This window comes from Eupeodes corollae, chromosome 3, assembly GCF_945859685.1.
Source record: "Eupeodes corollae chromosome 3, idEupCoro1.1, whole genome shotgun sequence".
NCBI classification, from domain to species: Eukaryota; Metazoa; Arthropoda; class Insecta; order Diptera; family Syrphidae; genus Eupeodes; species Eupeodes corollae.
In genome coordinates, this window is record NC_079149.1 from 43597832 (window position 1) to 43616026 (window position 18195).

An 18195-nucleotide genomic window follows, 5' to 3' on the forward strand; every position below is an offset into this window, starting at 1 on the left:
GTTTATTAGTAACTCTTCAACTAAAATCACTGACATAACTAAAGACGGTATGAATGACATTGCATAGGGTTGCCGATTAAACTTTTTTAAAATGGAAACATATTTAAAATATTTCTTCAAATAAAACTTTTCTTTTTGGAATGGATTGGAATTAAGCAAAAAGTCCAATTTTTGATTGATAAAAGTGTGTATCGTTACATTTTTAGAATTAGGGTAATTTGTACTTGTCATATGTCAAAAGATGACAGCTCCAAAAGTGACAACTATGCAAAAAGCGAGATAACTAAAATCACAACTCTAATAGAAAAGGTTTTTACGAGCGTCTAGTTGTCATGTTGTCAACTGAAGATACTGCTGCTGAAAAAGCTAAAGCTTGTTCTTAAGTTCTTAAGGGTAACCCTAAAGTTTCTATAGTAGTGGTGAGCTCTTCAACTAAAGGATTTGCGTCAGAGTCAAGTGACTCATGCAAGTTCATTAAACCAAATTTGTAGTTGGTTGGGAATGCAGAAGCAAATAGAGTCTGTCATGCTATTTTATAATGACACACAAATAATTTAGTATACACGTAAAAAATGTATAGATACATGCAAAAAATGTATATACACATTTTTTTTACCAGGAAAGTAGTTATTTTTTATTTGTTATAAAAAAATACAGTTTTACACGTTAACGAGGGCCAATTACAACTTTTTTTTGTGCAAATATAATATAAAAAAAGAGGCTGGGATGCGACCCACACTGATAACTTCCCATCCCGTCTGTCGATTTGTCTTGCTTCAAAGTTTGTCTATATGTACTCGTATCAATTTTTACCAAATTTGCGTACTATTTTTTGTAGATTTTATATTTTATGAAAAAACGGACTGTTGGATTTTTATATAAAAATCATTGAATATTGAAAACAATATTTTCTGTAAAATAAATAAGTTTGAAGCCAATATCTAAAATTTTTGAAAAGATATTTCAGTCGAAAATCAATTTTTACCAACTTTTGTTAATTTTTTTTCGGTTTTTAATTTTTTGTAAAAAAACTGTCAATTCGATTTTTTTCAAAATCTTACTGCACGTTGAAAATAATAGTTTTTGAAAGGTAAAAGTGAATTTAAGCCAATATCTCAAATTTTTGAAAAGATATTTGAGTCGAAAATGAATTTTTACCAACTTTTATTATTTTTTTTTTAGATTTTTATTTTTTGTAAAAAAACTGTCAATTCGATTTTTTTCAAAATTTTATCGAATATTGAAAACAATATTTGTTATAAGATAAAATAAGTATTAAGCCTAAATTTCAAGTTTTTGAAAAGATATTTGAATTGATATTCAATTTTTACCAACTTTGAGTAATGTTTTTTTTAGATTTTTATTTTTTATAAAAAAACTGTCAATTAGATTTTTCTCAAAATTTTATCAGATTTCAAAAACATTGTTCTCTGTTGCTCAAAATTGTTTTGGAGATAAAATTATATTTTAGTCGTTAAATTTTGGAGGTGACAAATTTTTTTTTTCAGTTTTTTTGATTTATAAAAAAAACCGTTAGATAGATTTTTTTCAAAAAATATACTTCTTTGAGATCACGTTACAGTTTATTATATAAAATTTAATTCAAGTTTCTATCGTTTTTGGTTCGTAAGATATTTAGGGTTAACCAAAATTTTCACCTTTTTTTCAAACTGCTATGGTAAAAAAACCACCCACGCAATTTTCTTGAGAGCCCTTTCTGCATCTTTCTGCCTTATTATCTGTATAACAAAATTTATTTGGAGTCGATATCTCTTCTGGTTCTTGAGCTATGGGCAACGAAAAAAACGTCGCGAACGTACGGACGTACGGACGTACAGACGTACGGACGTACGGACGTACGGACGTACGGACGTACGAACGTACGTACACACGCACGCACAGACATCTTTCTAAAAATCTTTTATTTCGACTCTATTGACCTTGAAACGTCGAGAAATGTCAAAATTTTCAATTTGACAAATCGGACCCATTACAATAACTTCCTATGGGAAGTTAATAAAAAACTAGATAGACAGATAGATAGGATAGATGAAAATACGTAAATTGAGTCATGTTTTTATTTTACGATAGGACTCATAATGTGGGTAATAGTTATGGCTTCTCGTTTTCAACAGTAAGTAAAACCATTAATTTATGATATTGAGTGCTTTTATTTTATTTCATATTTTTTTTTGTTGATAGGTTAAGGTTAAAAGTAAATTTATATATTCTAGATTGTGTTATCGTAGATAGTTTTGTGTTTATTTGATTTTGAATAAACTAAAAGGTAAATGAAAAATAATAAACGATGGAAAACGTATCCGTTGGGAAGAGTTGATAATGTTTGTAACTGTGGAACTTTGATTTGGTGTTGAATGCTTAATGGAAAAAATGATTAATATCATACAAGATGTGACTGTATACTTATACCTAAAACCTATCTTATGATTGAAGTTTGAATGAATTTATCTATTCTTCAAATCATATCATAACTACAGTTCCACTGAAATGTGGAAAATTTTATGTTTTAGAAAGAATGGAGAAGAGTTGATATTGGATTACACTGGTTGACATGGTTTTCTTACTGGCATTTAAATTGCACTTTTCCAATAGGTTTAGGTAGCCTTAATTTTAATCCGACCTAAAAATTAATTTATCACCTCAGGTTTAAGAGAAATCAAATTTTAAAATTAGAAAAACACGTATATAAGGGTTTTTGGGACTTTCAAAATGTATGAAGTAGCTTTTTTTCAATTGAATTTGTTTTCTTCAATATTCAGTTTTAATATTTATAAAAATAAAAATAAATAAATAGGGTGGCGCAACAGTCCGTTGAGAACTAGGACCTACTGACTTAAAACTCTTAAACGTTCCTCTGTACGATTACTGATGTTGTCAGGGATGTGCAGACATAAAAATTTTTAAGCGGAATCCGAGCGGCTAATTTGGGAATTTGTCAATTTCTCGCGAAAGACAGTACCCGTGAAAAAACCTTTAGATGGCATCGGGAACGATCGAACCACGAGTTCTACTGAAAATCTATAATATTTCATATAATATTCGAAAAATCTTCAAAAGCTCTTATAATGCAGCTGTCACACACAAATCTTTAAAAAAAGGCTAAACCTTTTTTGCTAAAATAGTTTTCAACAGAAAAAGGCAAAACGGTTTAAATGGAAGCTTTGTTCTTGTAAAGAATCTGTTGTCGGAGCAACTCTATTAGATCAAGTTTTAAAATGTGTAATAAATACAAAACATGCGCTTACTTTATTAAGGTGGCGCTACAGTCCTGTGTGAACGAGGGCCTCACGCAACAAACTTGTCCATCTAGCTCGGTCCCTAGCTAGATGTCTCCAGTTTCGCGCTCCAAGTTGGATGAGCTCACTTTCCACTTGTGCGCGCCACCTGATCTGTGGTCTTCCTCTACTGCGCTGTCCTATGGGTGTGGATTCGAAGACTTTCCGGACCGGAGAATTAGTTTCCATGCGCTCTACGTGACCCAGCCATCTTAGTCGTTGGACTTTTTTCCTTCTGGCTATGTCTACGTTGCTGTGCAGCCCGTACAGCTCGTCGTTCCATCTTCTCCGGGACCGTAGATCACACGAAGAACTTTCCTCTCGAAGCGACCCAAGGTGCTTTCCTCCGCTTTTGTCATAGTCCATTCTTCTGCACCGTAAAGCAACACGGAGTTGATTAGGGTCTTATATAGCGACACTTTGGTCTTTCGAGAGAGGGCTTTGCCACTCAATTCCTTTCTTAGCCCAAAGAAACAGCGGTTAGCAAGAGTTATTCTTCGTTTGATCTCAGCGCTGGTGTTGTTTTCTGCGTTTACAGCGGAGCCTAGGTAGATGAAGTCCTTGACTAACTCAAAGTAAAGTCTGTTGATGGTGACGTTTTCATCAAAACGTCGGTGTTGTAGGTCAATTTTTGACGACAGCGTGTACTTTGTTTTACTCTTTTTAACCGTTTAACCCATTTTTGCCGCCTCAGCGTCAATACTCACAAAATAAAACTGGAACAAATAGATAAATTAGAGTTTAAAATTAGCACTAAAAATGTATTCCAAAAAATTCAAGTTTTTTAAGTTTTTCTCGAAACTTCATACCGATTCAAATAAAGTCTCATTACTGATGAATATATCCAAAAAAAAAAACTATTATTCTAGAATGCTTTTATTTGTACTTTTCAAAATCATCATACAAGTTATTGTTTAAAGTATTTTAAGTTTTAACTTAGGCTAAAAAAAACGTTTTTAGCATTTTCAAGAAAGTCTATTTTAAAAACCAGATATGATAAATAAATTAAAAGACGAGATTGGAATTTAGGACATTTTAATCCTTAAAAAAAAGAAATGTTGTATTTGTGCAACAGAAGAACAACGTTACTTTGTCTACAAATATTATTCTTCTTTCCTTTCGTAAAACTTCTACCAAAGTTTTTCACTTCTCTTTAAAACCCATCCCTACGTACACATACATTAAAGTTCAGCAATCATTGGTCATGGTCATAATATAGGATTACATTTTCATTCATGTCCTTCTCTAAATCCTATACTGTATGACCCTTAATCATAGCCTAGAGCTATGTTCTTTGGGCTTAGAATTTATCAAATAATTTGTAAGCTGTTTGATATAAACTAAAGGAATATAACCCTTAACCTATATTTAACAAGGTTTTTGTGAACTTTGTCTTTTATGCAACGCAAATTAAATTCTTAATAACAGAGAGTTTTGTTCGAGGTGAAGTCAAAACAATTTCTTAGAATTAAGAAATTCTAAGTTTTTCCCTTTAATTTGGACATAACCAAATATAGGTAAAAGGTTAATTCACAATGAGACAGATTTTTAATCATACAATTTTCATAGGTTTTAATCATCATACAAAACGACAAATTAATACACGAATGTTGTATGTTGATAAATTCAGAAGAATAGTGGTATTTCTTAAAAAAAAAAAGAAATAGTATACCGTTTCATACTTCGTTAGTAAGCAAAAATGGATTTTGACTTACTCAGTAATGTCCAAAAAAAAAATGATTAAATGAAACATATTTTGACATTTAATGGTCATTTTGAAGAAACGAACGAAAAATGCACCAAAAATGACTCACATACTCTCGGAACCGGTGTCTCATAGTTTCGAGCATAAAATATTTTCAACTTTTAATTGGAACTCAATCCAATTTGAAAACTTTGACATTTTTGACATTTCAATGACCCATGAATCTAAATTTATAGTTTTTAGATAGATTTGTCAATGTGTTCCGTGGGTTTCGGATTTGTTACGTCTGTCTTTTTCATTTGTCAACAATATTAAGCACGATGCTTCAAATCATTGTCTAGAAGTATCTATCGACTCTTTTTCAATCTGGGGTGGAGAACATTTTTTTTGGAAATGAGCTCTCTGTTTATGAAATGCGCCTTATTTTCACAGAAAGACCAAAAGCCTTAGAATACAATTTTAAACCTTATTGATCTGACATAAATCAAATCTAATCGATTTACAACATAACTTTATAGGTTTATGTCCCATCTTACAGGAGATCCGAAGATTCTATTATTGCAAAGGTTTTCTAATATTAGAATGTATCAATTTTTGGAATAGCAGCCAAGCTTCAAAGTCTCATAAAAGATATGTATCTCATTTAATTGAATATTTCAAGAACCAATAAAGATATTAGTGCCAAATTTTAAGCAAACTATTGTTAAAGAGCACTTCGCACAACACCAACCGCAGCACTGGAAGTGCTTTTAAACCCAACACCACTTGACATCTTCTCTAAAAAGGTGGCTGCCAACTCATGTGTAAGGCTTAGAGCCACCTCTCAATGGACCAGTAACAATACTTGACATACAACTATTCTAGACAATTTCAGATCTATCCCAGATCGCTTAGACTATACCACCCCAAAAATGGTATTTGGTAAAAGATTCCATGTGTCCATCCCTTCAAGATCCTCCTGGGAAGAAGAGGGACCCCTGGAAGACGATGCGGTACACTGCTCTACTGACGGTTCAAAGACCGATCACGGAGTTGGAAGTGGTATTTTTTCAGAACAACTGAATCTCAGTCTATCCTATAGACTTCCCAATCAGTATATATCAGTAGTGTATTCCAGGCAGAAGTAATGGCGATTAAAGAAGCACTATCCTATCAAAGAAAACGTTATATCTTGTAAGGATATACGAATCTTCTCGGACAGCCAAGCCGCTCTTAAATCTCTCGCGTCTGTCTCCACAAACTCTCGAACAGTCCACGATTGTCAATCATCTCTGAAGGAGATGACGGAACAGTTTAACATTCACCTCATTTGGGTGCCGGGCCACAGAGACATTCCGGGAAATTGCAAAGCCGATGAGCTCGCCAAAAACGGAACACTTCTGCCTTATGTTAGACAAAAACATAACATAGGTACACCACTTGCTACATGCAAATATCTTCTCAAGCAATATGCTTTAGAAACAACAAATACTAGATGGTCACAAAGTACCACCTGCCTGGCAACCAAACAAATATGGCCAAGTATTGACTTAAAACGGTCAAAAGGCTTGATATCACTGAGCAGAAAAAGTATAAGCTCTATAATTGGAGTAATAACGGGACACTGCCTCATAGGTAGACATGCTCTGAGGCTAGGAGTCTACACAAATGACTTCTGTAGAAGCTGCATGGACGAGGAGGAAGAGGAAACAGTCCAACACCTTCTATGTACATGTCCAGAACTCTCCATTAGAAGGAATTACTTTCTCGGTAATCCCTTCTTCGATAACACCAGTGAACTGGCAACGATTGACACAAAACGTCTCTCTAACTTTATTAAAAGTACAAAATGGTTTGTTTAAATTCATTACTCTCCCATGAGTAACCTCATTAGTGGTATCACAATGGACCCTTGAGGTCTACGTGTGTCAATGATATCTGGACAGCCACTACAACCTAACCTAACCTATTGTTAAAGGCTTTACATTTTACTCAATGATAGTTTTCCAAATATTAAGCAATTTAATTACTTACTTACTTACTAGTGGCGCTACAGTCCGGGGTGCACCTGGACCAAAACCAATATGCGTCTCCAGCCAGCTCGGTCCTTAGCTAGCTGTCTCCAGTTTCGCACACCAAGTTCGTTGAGGTCTTCACCCACCTGCGTGCGCTACCTGAGTCGCGATCTTCCTCTACTGCGTCGTCTCTCGGGATTTTATTCGAAGACCTTTTAGGCTGGAGCGTTGATGTCCATTCGCTCTGCATGACCTAGCCATCTATGCCGTTGGACTATAATTCTGTGAACTAGATCAGTGTCGTCGTTATATCTTCTCCTCCATTCTCAGTCTATGCATACGGGACCAAAAATCACCCGAAGAATTTTTCTCTCAAGGCATTCTACGACGTTCTCATTTTTCTTTGACAGGGTCCAGGCTTCAGCGCCATAAATGAGAACCGGGATGATGAGTGTCTTATAGATGGTGATTTTAGATGCTCGAGAGCGGACTTTATTTCTCAATTGCCTTCTAAGTCCAAAGAAGCAGCGATTTGCAAGAGTTATTCTTCGTTTGATTTCAGCGCTAGTGTCGTTGTCTGTGCTTAATGCGGTGTCTAGGTAGACAAAATCCTTAACTACCTCGAAGTTATAGCTTTCCATGGTGACGTTTTGTCCAAGACGTCGTTGTTCAGTGTCCTTTTTTGATGACAGTATAAACTTGGTCTTGCCCTCATTGACCACTGAACCCATCTTCTTCGCTTCCGTCGCAATGCTCGAAAACGCTCCACTGACATCACGCTTTGATCTTCCAATTATGTCAATATCATCTGCGTATTCGAGTAGTTAGATGGACCTTTGGAAGATTGTGCCTATAGTGTTGACGGTTGAGTTTTGCACAATTCTTTCCAGAACGATGTTGAAGAAGTCGCATGACAGTGCATCGCCTTGTCTAAAACCTTTTTTGACATCAAATGCATCGGTGAGATCTTTTCCGACCCTGATAGAGCAGCGTGCATTCCCCACCGTCATTCTGGACAAACAGATAAGTTTGACAGGGATGCCAAAACTAGACATACGCGGCTTTAAAATCGATAAAGAGATGGTGGGTATCGATTTGAAGCTCCTGGGTTTTTTTCCAAGTATTTGGTGGATAGTGGACGGCTTCAGACGTTCACATAATACGGCAAGGAAAAGAAAGGATCTTATATGCAATGTTAAGGAGACTGATGCCTCTGTAGTTGGCGCAATTCAGGGGTCTCCTTTTTTATGTATCGGGCAAACTATGCTGATATTCCAGTCATCAGGCATACTTTCATATTTTGCAGATGAGTTAGTGCATGCTCCGTACCAAGTCATCGCCTGCTGCTTTAAATAGTTCGGCGGCGATGCCGTCAGCTCCAGCAGCTTAGTTTTTCTTCAGTTTAGATATAGCTATCTTCACTTCGTCTAGGTCGGGTAGGCGGAATTGTTGATCTACTTTGCCTAGGTTGATCTCTCTTACAGCGGAATTCGGTTCGTCATCGCCGTTATATAATTTAAGGAAGTGGTCTTTCCATATTCTCAACATTTACTAGCGACTCCAAAATTGTATACCTTTTTTTTTGCTAACTATAGAAAACTCTTAATAACCTTTTATTAAACCGTGAAAGTTCGTGAAAATAAACAAAGCTTACAATCTTAAACACGTAGTCCAAATAATTCCAGGAACTACTCTCATAAGATTAGTTGTAAATAGGTAGAACTTCGTTTTTCATCAGGATGTTTACTTACCAACCTCAGCCTTAAATATATTTTTCCACATACAAAATGTAGTGATACAAGTTGTTATAATTCTGGGGTTTAGGTTTTCAACCAAGAACCAAACTAGTACCTTGTCAAAACTAGAGTAAAATTTTACTAAATCGTTCAAAATGTTGAGCCATTGAATTGAAATACATTTTAAGGAGGTTTTTGTATGAAATTTTATACTCACAGTTTAAGGCAGCTGCTTGCCGAATTTATAATTATTGAATATAAGAATGAAACAACAACAACTTGTGTGTGCTACCACCAAGTTCATAGGCTGGAGTTATAGCTATTTCACGGGGGCCAACCCGATCATCAGACTCCTTTAGTGGTGCTTAATCGCTTTTTGTTCAATTTAATTTTTGAAGAACTTTTGCCCGAGCTGGGCTTGAACAAGCGATCTAGCGTGTGAGGAGCTAGTGCACTACGCACTACGCCACCGCACCCACATGAAAGTTGTAAGCCAATTACAGGTTTTTTCGTTCTATCGTACTATACTGAACCGATTAGCATTTTTCTAAGCACACACAAGTAATTGTTGTTGTTTTATTCAGTTTCTTTCTATTATCTCCTCTCTTTTTCATAAGCCAACGATTTCGATTGGATTCGTATGAGGAGGGAGATGGGGCGAAAGAGTTGACACGGGTCAAGATTTTTTTTTTTTTTTAAATTTTTACAATTTTAAGGAGGTTTTTGTATGAAATTTTATACTCACAGTTTAAGGCAGCTGCTTGCCGAATTTATAATTATTGAATATAAGAATGAAACAACAACAACTTGTGTGTGCTACCACCAAGTTCATAGGCTGGAGTTATATACATTTTGTTTTAAATATAATTTATTGTTAACATTATACAAAACCGAAAAAAAAATAATTAAATTTAGAGCTTTAAGAGCTCAAACTGCACTGAAGATGCCACAGTAAAACTTGGTTTTTTGATGCATATATTTTTCCAAAAAAAAGATAAAATGCCTTTTTTTCAAAAAAATACATAGTTTTCAATTTATATATATAAAAAACTGAACTTCAACTTGCTTAACAGCAAAATCGTTCTGGAAAGTATTTAGACTGTACAAAAAAAATATAGCAATGTCACCTAAGTCACAGGAATACATTTCACGTACCAAATGTTCGCGAGGTTCAAAAATTTCAAATCTAGCCTATAACTGTTTCTTCAACTCATACATTACTTGGGTCTATATTGTTTCCATTTCCTCCCTAAAAATAATTGCCACAAAGTCATTTTGGGTAATGTTTAATATTAAACTGATGAATTGAAGAAAAGTTACGGGTATTTATTGTCACATCCGTAACAATGCTAATATAATTTTATTATTGTTATTTTTCAATCTAAGTGCGTCTCATATAATTTGCAAAATATCGTTTGTTGTCCTGGGGTTCTTCTAATACCATCATAACCCAAATAATAAGTATCCAAGGTTTCGATTTGTTTCTATCAGCATTAAGCTGATCTGCAGTTTTGAACTTTCTTCGTTTTTGTCTTAGACTAATGTTCAATATTTATTAGAAATAATAGCATTTAACCTTAATCTACTGTACTCATTTATATACTGATTTGAAAAAAATTATTTAAAGAATCTAGGACACGAATAGCTTACCGAAGTTAAATCTTTAATCTTTTTCCATCGGCACATAACATACAGTCGACCATAAATCAATCGACAATTGTTCTTACTCTCCTTAAAGCCATTAAGTTCCTCCCAAGTTCAATTTTTGTAATGGAGTCTATTGTCCATGTCCTTGATGGGATCATGCAAAAGAACTGAACTGAGATTAATCCATTGAGAAAAGGCGTAACTATATATTCTTAATTTTCGTCTACATTCAAAAAAGTCCAAATGAGACATAGAGTATCATGAGTTTGATTGTAGGTTATAGGTTATAGGTTATAGGTTATGTCTTATGTGTGGTATATGTAACCGTTTCGAATATAAGGCGTTATTCTTTTTTGTAAGTCGAGCTAAGACAAAAAAAAAAAAGAATTTTCAAAAACCTAAATTACTATATATCGTCAAGACTTCACATTTGAACATTTTTTCTATATTTTCAATGTCACATGAATGACATTGAATTATGAATACCTATAACAAAGCATCTCATATATCTCTGCTTAAAAACAAAAAAACAAAGAGACTTATTAAGGGTGTTAAGGCAATTATTACACAATTTGTTCCATATTTCTAAAAACCTCGGGCTTGAGTGTGTACCACCTTCATATAATAACATTAATAAATCTCAATCTGTACCACACACATTTATCAATTAATCAAATCTCTCGAATATCAATCATACGTACTGTCATTAGTCAACTATTCATCCAGCAGCAACAGCAGCAGCAGAAAAATAGTTACCATTGAAGTGTAACAACTTTCAATAGGTTACCCTACAATAGCACCTCGTTCGTCAATTTTGTGTCTTATTTAGTTTTTCAGTTTTGCACGAATCTAATAATGTTTTCAGTGCAATTATTGGTAATGAACAACTGTAAGTAACTATAACAAACCAATACCATATGATACCATGGCGATGGTGATGGAAATAGTGATATAATCAACACCTTAAAGTATATCAATATCATCAACGTCAATTCAAAACCTACATAACTAAATATACGCAAGTTGCTGTAAGAAAAATGTCAAATGTGTAATCAGATATGTTTGGCTTGATTTGGAACCACTCGCTTATTTAGTTTTGTACTCGAATGGTGGTCGTCTAATTGTGACATAAATTCCTTGCTTGCGATAACCATGAATTTGTCAACGATGCGAAATTGGAATGACAGCTGGTTTCTTGATATTTGTATTTTGTTTTTTTTTGTCTTTAGTTTTTCTCTGGTTTGTTTACCTTTAACGCTTCGATTGTGGTGCATCTGAGATTGATTAGTGTTTTATTTTTGTAATAAGTATAGAATGGTGGTACTATACTTCAATCAGTTTTAAGATTAATCTTAGAACTTTACCAAGGAGCTTCAAAGAATTGATCTATGTTACTAGCATTGTAAAGGAAAATTAATCTGTTGTAGATTGATTCTATTTACGTAGTTGTGCTTGAAACTGGCCCAAATAATGTTTGACAGAAGATCTGAGTTAAAAAAATATCATTTTCATAAAATAAATTCCTAACTCTTCTTGATTTGTCTATACATCATTTTTAAATAATTCATTAGTCGAAGAATTGATTATTTTGACCAGCTTCAATCTTTTCTATAGAGTCAAAAAAAAAGAGTTTTTAAAATGATACGCAATAGAACTTTTATGCCGCTTGAACACCAATGTTTCTTTTCATTCATGTTTTTATTAGCAATCATATTTAATGGAAACCCTCTTCCCCTACAAAAACTCTGTTGTATTACTCAAACTTTGAGAAATGTTGATAATGACTAACCCATGAGGTTAATTTCCGGAGTATTGTAAATTTTAGTGATTCCTATTTGAGCCGTACATCAAGAATGTCAATGTTTACCTTTTTCAGAACATAAAGATCAATGTGCATGGGTATTGGGTACATTATTTTAATACGCTCGTTGCTCAAAGACTCAAATAATACTTTATTAATGAATTTATTGGTCTTGACACCAAGTTTCACCATATAATTACGTCAAGTTTTAAAATATGTATATCTCTTTGAAAATGTTAAGCACGACTGGATCCTACGAACTTGCTCCTATCTACAAAGAGTCTGTTTCAAAAAGTACCTATATAAGATTTAAAAATATAGAATTAGAATAGTCTGTAGACTTAGTTCGAATTAGTTAGTCTTCAAAGATATAAATGCCATTTGGTTTGTCAAAAAAAACTCCATTTTTTCAATTTTATTGTTTGAAAATCGTTAGACTAGTTTTATTTAATCTAACTTTTTTATACAGGGTCCGACAAAAAAAACTCCCGTATTTCTGTACGTTTATATTTAAAGCTATTTATAGATTCCAGACAACATTACTCTCTTACAGGAATGGTTGAGAGTTGTAAGTCACTAGGGCCTAGTTCTCAACGGACTGTTGTGCCACCCAATTTATTTATTTATAGATACAATGGTATTCTGGGTATAGATAGATCATAATGGCGTGGCACGGTGAGCATTGCGCATTTGTCGTAGAGGAATATATCCGTAATGTTGGTTCTGCGATTACTACTCAGCGAGCATTTTGCGTTCCCGTTGGTGCTGTTTTAATTTCGTCTGACACGGCCCATTTCCAGTTATCGGGTACTGTAAATAAACAAAATTTTTCATACTGGGCAACAGAAAACCCTTAAAAAATACATCAACGACCACTTTACAGCCCTTATGTGACACTTTCGTGTACTGTTGCTGAATGTGGTATGTTAGGTTCGCATTTTTTCGAAGAAAATGGGCAACAAGTTACAGTTAATGCGGATCGCTACTGTCACATGATTGAGACCTTCCTCCAACTAAACTTAAATCAGTTTACTAGGAACCACAAAGAAGTCTGGTTCCAACAAGATGAAGCCACAGCTCACACTTCACGGCCTTTACTAACCATTTTGAAACAGAAGTTTCCAATGCATCTTCTTTCTTTACGAGGAGACATTACCTGGTCCCCCGATTTATCACCTTGTATTTTTTTTTCTTTGGGGATATTTAAAGGTCCTAGTCTACACTGATTGCCCGACATCTTTGGAAGCACTTAAGGAGACAATCACTCAGGAAGTGGCAGCCATTGATATGAATATTATTTTATTAGCATGTCTCCCTTTTTCGGCTCTCATACGGAACTAATTTTAACAAATAAGGTGTCAAAACAAAGATAATTTTCCGTAGACTATGCGAATTGTATTTTATTGAATAATAATTTATAATTTGCTGAAAAAACTTTAATCTTTATTATAATAAAAATATGAAATACTCGGAAATTATTATTGTAAGGGAAATGGTTTGTGTATTTGAATGAACTTATCGAATACACACCATTTTTTGTCGGTAAGGTAGTTTCATCCCAAGATACAACGCATCCTAGGACAACTCTTCCCGGAAATGATAAATACTTGTAAGCATACTTAACGAAAACAATTGTTTGTGAATTCAACTAGTTTGTTCAAAGATTTTTTCTTTATTTTAATTTCATATTAGAGGAACCAGGATGGAAAATAAATTATCTTAAGATAAGAAAGAGGCAGAACATGTATGTTTAAATTGTAAAGCGATCGCCTATTGGTTGTGTAGTTAGGTAGGTGTCTAAAACGGATAAAGAATAGTTCTTTGTCGTGCTCAGCTTTATGGAGATAGAGAGATTAGTTTAAAAATTACAAACCGTTTAAATATGAATATTTCAGCTTCAAAATTTCTCTAATAAAAAATGAGGATTTTTCAAAATTTGTATAAAGATAGGGATTGTAAATTTGCAAAGTCAAAACGAAGTTTCTTTTAAATATTCATATATTTACACTCACCAAAAACACTTTAATAAGAGTTTTTTTCTTTTTCGAATTTTGGAAGCTTAAATCTCAAAAGCTTGGTAGTGTAGAATTATTTTGAAAACCATTAGGAAAAGTATAATATAAACCATGTCAAGCAATCTCATAATTGTCCTTGAAAACAAAATTCTAATATTTAATTTTTATATGAAGAATGTTCACTGATAACTTCTTAGTTGTGCCGTCTCTCGATACTTCTAAAACTTAAAAAACAAATATAATTAACATTTTTTGTGCAAGACCACAAAACAATTTATTTAAATATATATTTTTGTTCCCGAAATTTTTTAGTCAAACACAAATTTGTATACATTTTTTTAGCATTTTTTGAAAGTTGTATTGTATTATTATATTTTTCTAAGAAAGTTATAAAGTATACACTTTTATTCATTCTCAAGATATTCAAGTTCAAAATCAGTTTCTACTAATTTTCTTAGATATAAAGTTTTAAGAACAATGTTTTGTATACGCTAAAATTTTTTGTAGAAAATATGTATAAAAGTTAACAGTTTAAGTAGCATTTGTAAAGGTTGTTATTTTTTGTAAAAAAAATTATCACTTCAATTTTTCTAAAGACTTTATTAGAATTTACAATCATTTTTCTTCTTTTCGAAAAAGATTCGAGTTGACAAATATCCATACCAATATGGTGAAGCCGCTAGCATTACTGGTCACAAGAGCTTTAGGGTCTACCAAATTGTAACATTTTTTTTAAACTTGCATTACTTGCTATAGTACTCAATTTTTTTAAAGTCTTTTTTGCATCTTTTGATTTTATGATCTATAAAACAAAATTTATTTGGAATCGATTTTTCCTCTAGTTTTTGAGATGTCGCCAACGAGAAAAGGTACCCCGAACGTACAAAATTACCACACACATTATCTGTATACAGATATCTCTCTAAGAACCTTTAATTTAGGTTCTAGGGACATTAAAACGTCGAGAAAAACTAAAATATTCAAATCAACAAATCGGACGGATTACTTCTAAAGTAACTTAATAAGTATACGCCCCAGTGTTCTTCATGAAGATATCTATGAAAGATTCCTTGTCTATCACATTTCTCCATCCACAGTACATTTATGACTAAGTCAAAAGTCACTATCTAAAGAAGGACATACTTACTTTGTGTATAGACATCTAATTGCTCATTAAATAATGTCATAGAAAATCGTGAGTCTATGCAAAAGTAAGCAAACTTTTTAGCATTCTCAAAATTTCTCTTTCAAATAACTTCTTTTTTTTTAATTCACAAAGTTCACATAACTTTGAAATTTCCTTACCTAATCTAAAAGTTAATTCAACAAAAGAGGACAAAATTACCATTAAATGTATTATGACCAACGTCATTTAAATCCTTTGTCTAGGACTTCAAAATGAGAACTTATACACTCGGTCCTCTCTATACCCCCATCGTCCACCTTGCGCCGTGAATTCCTTGTCGGTTAGCATTGAATAAGAACTGCCTTCAGTTCTTCTGAAACAGAGAGGCACCTTTATGGCATAAAATCTCGATACCAGTATAGAAGGAAATTCTGCAGTCATGTCTAGTTGCCAGCTGCTGCCTTGGTTGGCCTATAGAATATAGATATTAATAACTGGTAGATTGACCGAATGAAGTCTGGGTTCTTATTTGTTCAGTAGTTTCAACTATTTGTCTACTCCGATTTATCTCAATGGGAATAATATCAAATTATTTGTACGAGAGAAATTTATAAATTCCTTTTGCCATGAAGCTGAAACTCTTTAGCCTTTAGCATCATCATCATCGTTATCGTCATAATGTCTATATGCCAATATAATGCAATCTTGACGTGTTGTATTTTTTAATAGAAATTTCCATCATAAAACAAGGAGAATAAATTGAACATCATTTAAAGTTGTTTATTTTCAATTTTATATTGACTTTATATTTCTCTTTGTTTAAATCAAACAAAATAAGTAAAATATATTAAAAAAGCAAATATTTACAATCTTCTGTTTTATTGCATAATTTAAGGTGCTGGTGAATCAGGAAAAAGTACGATAGTCAAACAAATGAAGTAAGTAAAATTTAAAAATAAAACAGAAATAAACAAAATACACAAACGAAAAATAATCCTAATTCATTTTGTTGTTTTCAAGTATCTTTTTTTTTTGTTTTATTTTGATGTTTGTTTTTGTCAGTTTATATCTTCTGGTGCTGAATTAAAGTTTATTTAAGTTTAAATTAATTTTGTACTTCTCTTTATTTTAGAATCATTCACGAAAGCGGGTTCACTTCGGAGGATTTTAAACAATATCGACCAGTTGTATACAGCAATACAATACAATCCTTAGTTGCAATACTTAGAGCCATGCCAAATCTCAGTATTCAATATAGCAATAATGAAAGAGAGGTATGTTAATAAAAGGCTATATAATTAATCTATGTTTTATTTGCACATAAATGTTTATTGGTATTAATAAGTGTTAAGTAATTACTTTAAGAAAAGCAAGAGGTGCAGTATGATTGTGGTGCAAATTAAAAACTAATTATCAAGTTTACATATATACATGTATGCATTTAGTTGTTAAAGAATTTTTGTTTATACATACAAAAAATTAACAACAACATCTTATTTTATTTTTTTAATCACAAAATATTAGACTTAGACTTTTTTCTGAGTAATTTTTAGTTTTTTTTTTAATTAAATTGAAAAATGTATTTATTTATTTATTCGTCTTTCAAGTTAAAACACTTTATGGAGGCTTCATTAAAATCAAACATTATATTTACAAATTGACAGTGGTAAAAACATAGTTCACACAGGACTGTAGCGCCACCTTAAGTAAGTAAGTATACCTCCATTCGATTTCGGGATGCAAACTATTAGATCTGCCCACGAACTTGACTTGACCGGAATAAAGGTACCGTTCTTCACTAAGCGGTTTGATTTTTGTTCTACTATGTCCTTGATTCTTAAGGGCACTGAATACGCTTTGTGAAAAATAGGTGAAGTGTTCTCTTTAATTCGAAATCCTTAATGGTTTCATTTGGCTTGAACGTAAGTACATTCGGAGAGTTATTTTTGATTAAATCAACAAAATGTACCTCGATTTTATTTACCGAACTTCCACAATCTTCAAATAACTTTTCTCTCCAATGTGGTGTTAAAACATGTAGCCACGTTCGACCAATTAATGGAAGGAAATAATTTAAGCTTTTAACAACTATTAAACCCAGATCATAAGTTTGTCCTTGAAACTCCACGCGAACACTGATTTTACCTTGAACATTAAGTTTTTGTCCTGTAAAAGTTATAAGAGTATTAAGTTCTGCAATTTAAGATAAGAAAATTTTGACTTATATTCAGTAAAACAAATTAAATTATGACAAGCTCCATTGGCAGCTGCTGATCTTAGACCTGATGTGTGAGGCTTTGACTGATTGCAGACTACAGATGTGTGTCCGATTCGATTGCAATTATAGCACTTCCAATTTTTTGCTGGACAAGTTTTGTAGTTATGATGACGACCACATCTTTGAAATTTTCCAATTTTACCACTGCTAAAACTATACTTTGACTTATGACTTTCAAAACTATTTTTAATCTGTGGGCTTGATGATGAAGTTTTGATAGCAAACTGTGTTGAGACTACTGGATGTATTGCTTTGGACTCTTTTGTGGACATTTCCATTGTTAAGGCGACATTGACGCATTTTACAAAATTTAGTGAAGAGTCATTTAATAATTCACGTTGAATCTCTTCGTTTATTACACCTGCTATAAATTAATCCGTATGTGCATCATCCAAGGCAAACGACTTGAATTGAAGTGGCTTATGTTAATGCATTTTTTTCACAGCACTTTGTTGAATTGGTATTAATTTCTTTAGCAAAATCACCAAAATCACATGTCTGAGCGACTTCTTTCAAAAGGGTGATAAACTCCTGGATACTTTGCCCTTCTTCTTGGATGATTTTTTGAACTTATAGCGCTCAGCACGAATATTTAAT

General features: G+C 33.0%; 1 protein-coding gene across 6 annotated transcripts in view; it reads left to right on the top strand.

Annotated features, from left to right (window-relative positions):
* The window catches only part of LOC129952267 (G protein alpha o subunit), a 213206-nt gene that overhangs the window by 102474 nt on the left and 92537 nt on the right, over positions 1-18195 (top strand). For all 6 annotated transcript variants that reach the window (XM_056064773.1, XM_056064778.1, XM_056064772.1 and 3 more), the window contains exons 3-4: positions 16216-16258; positions 16453-16594. In XM_056064773.1, coding sequence (XP_055920748.1) covers positions 16216-16258; positions 16453-16594 — 185 coding nt within the window. The remainder of the gene's footprint in view (positions 1-16215; positions 16259-16452; positions 16595-18195) is intronic.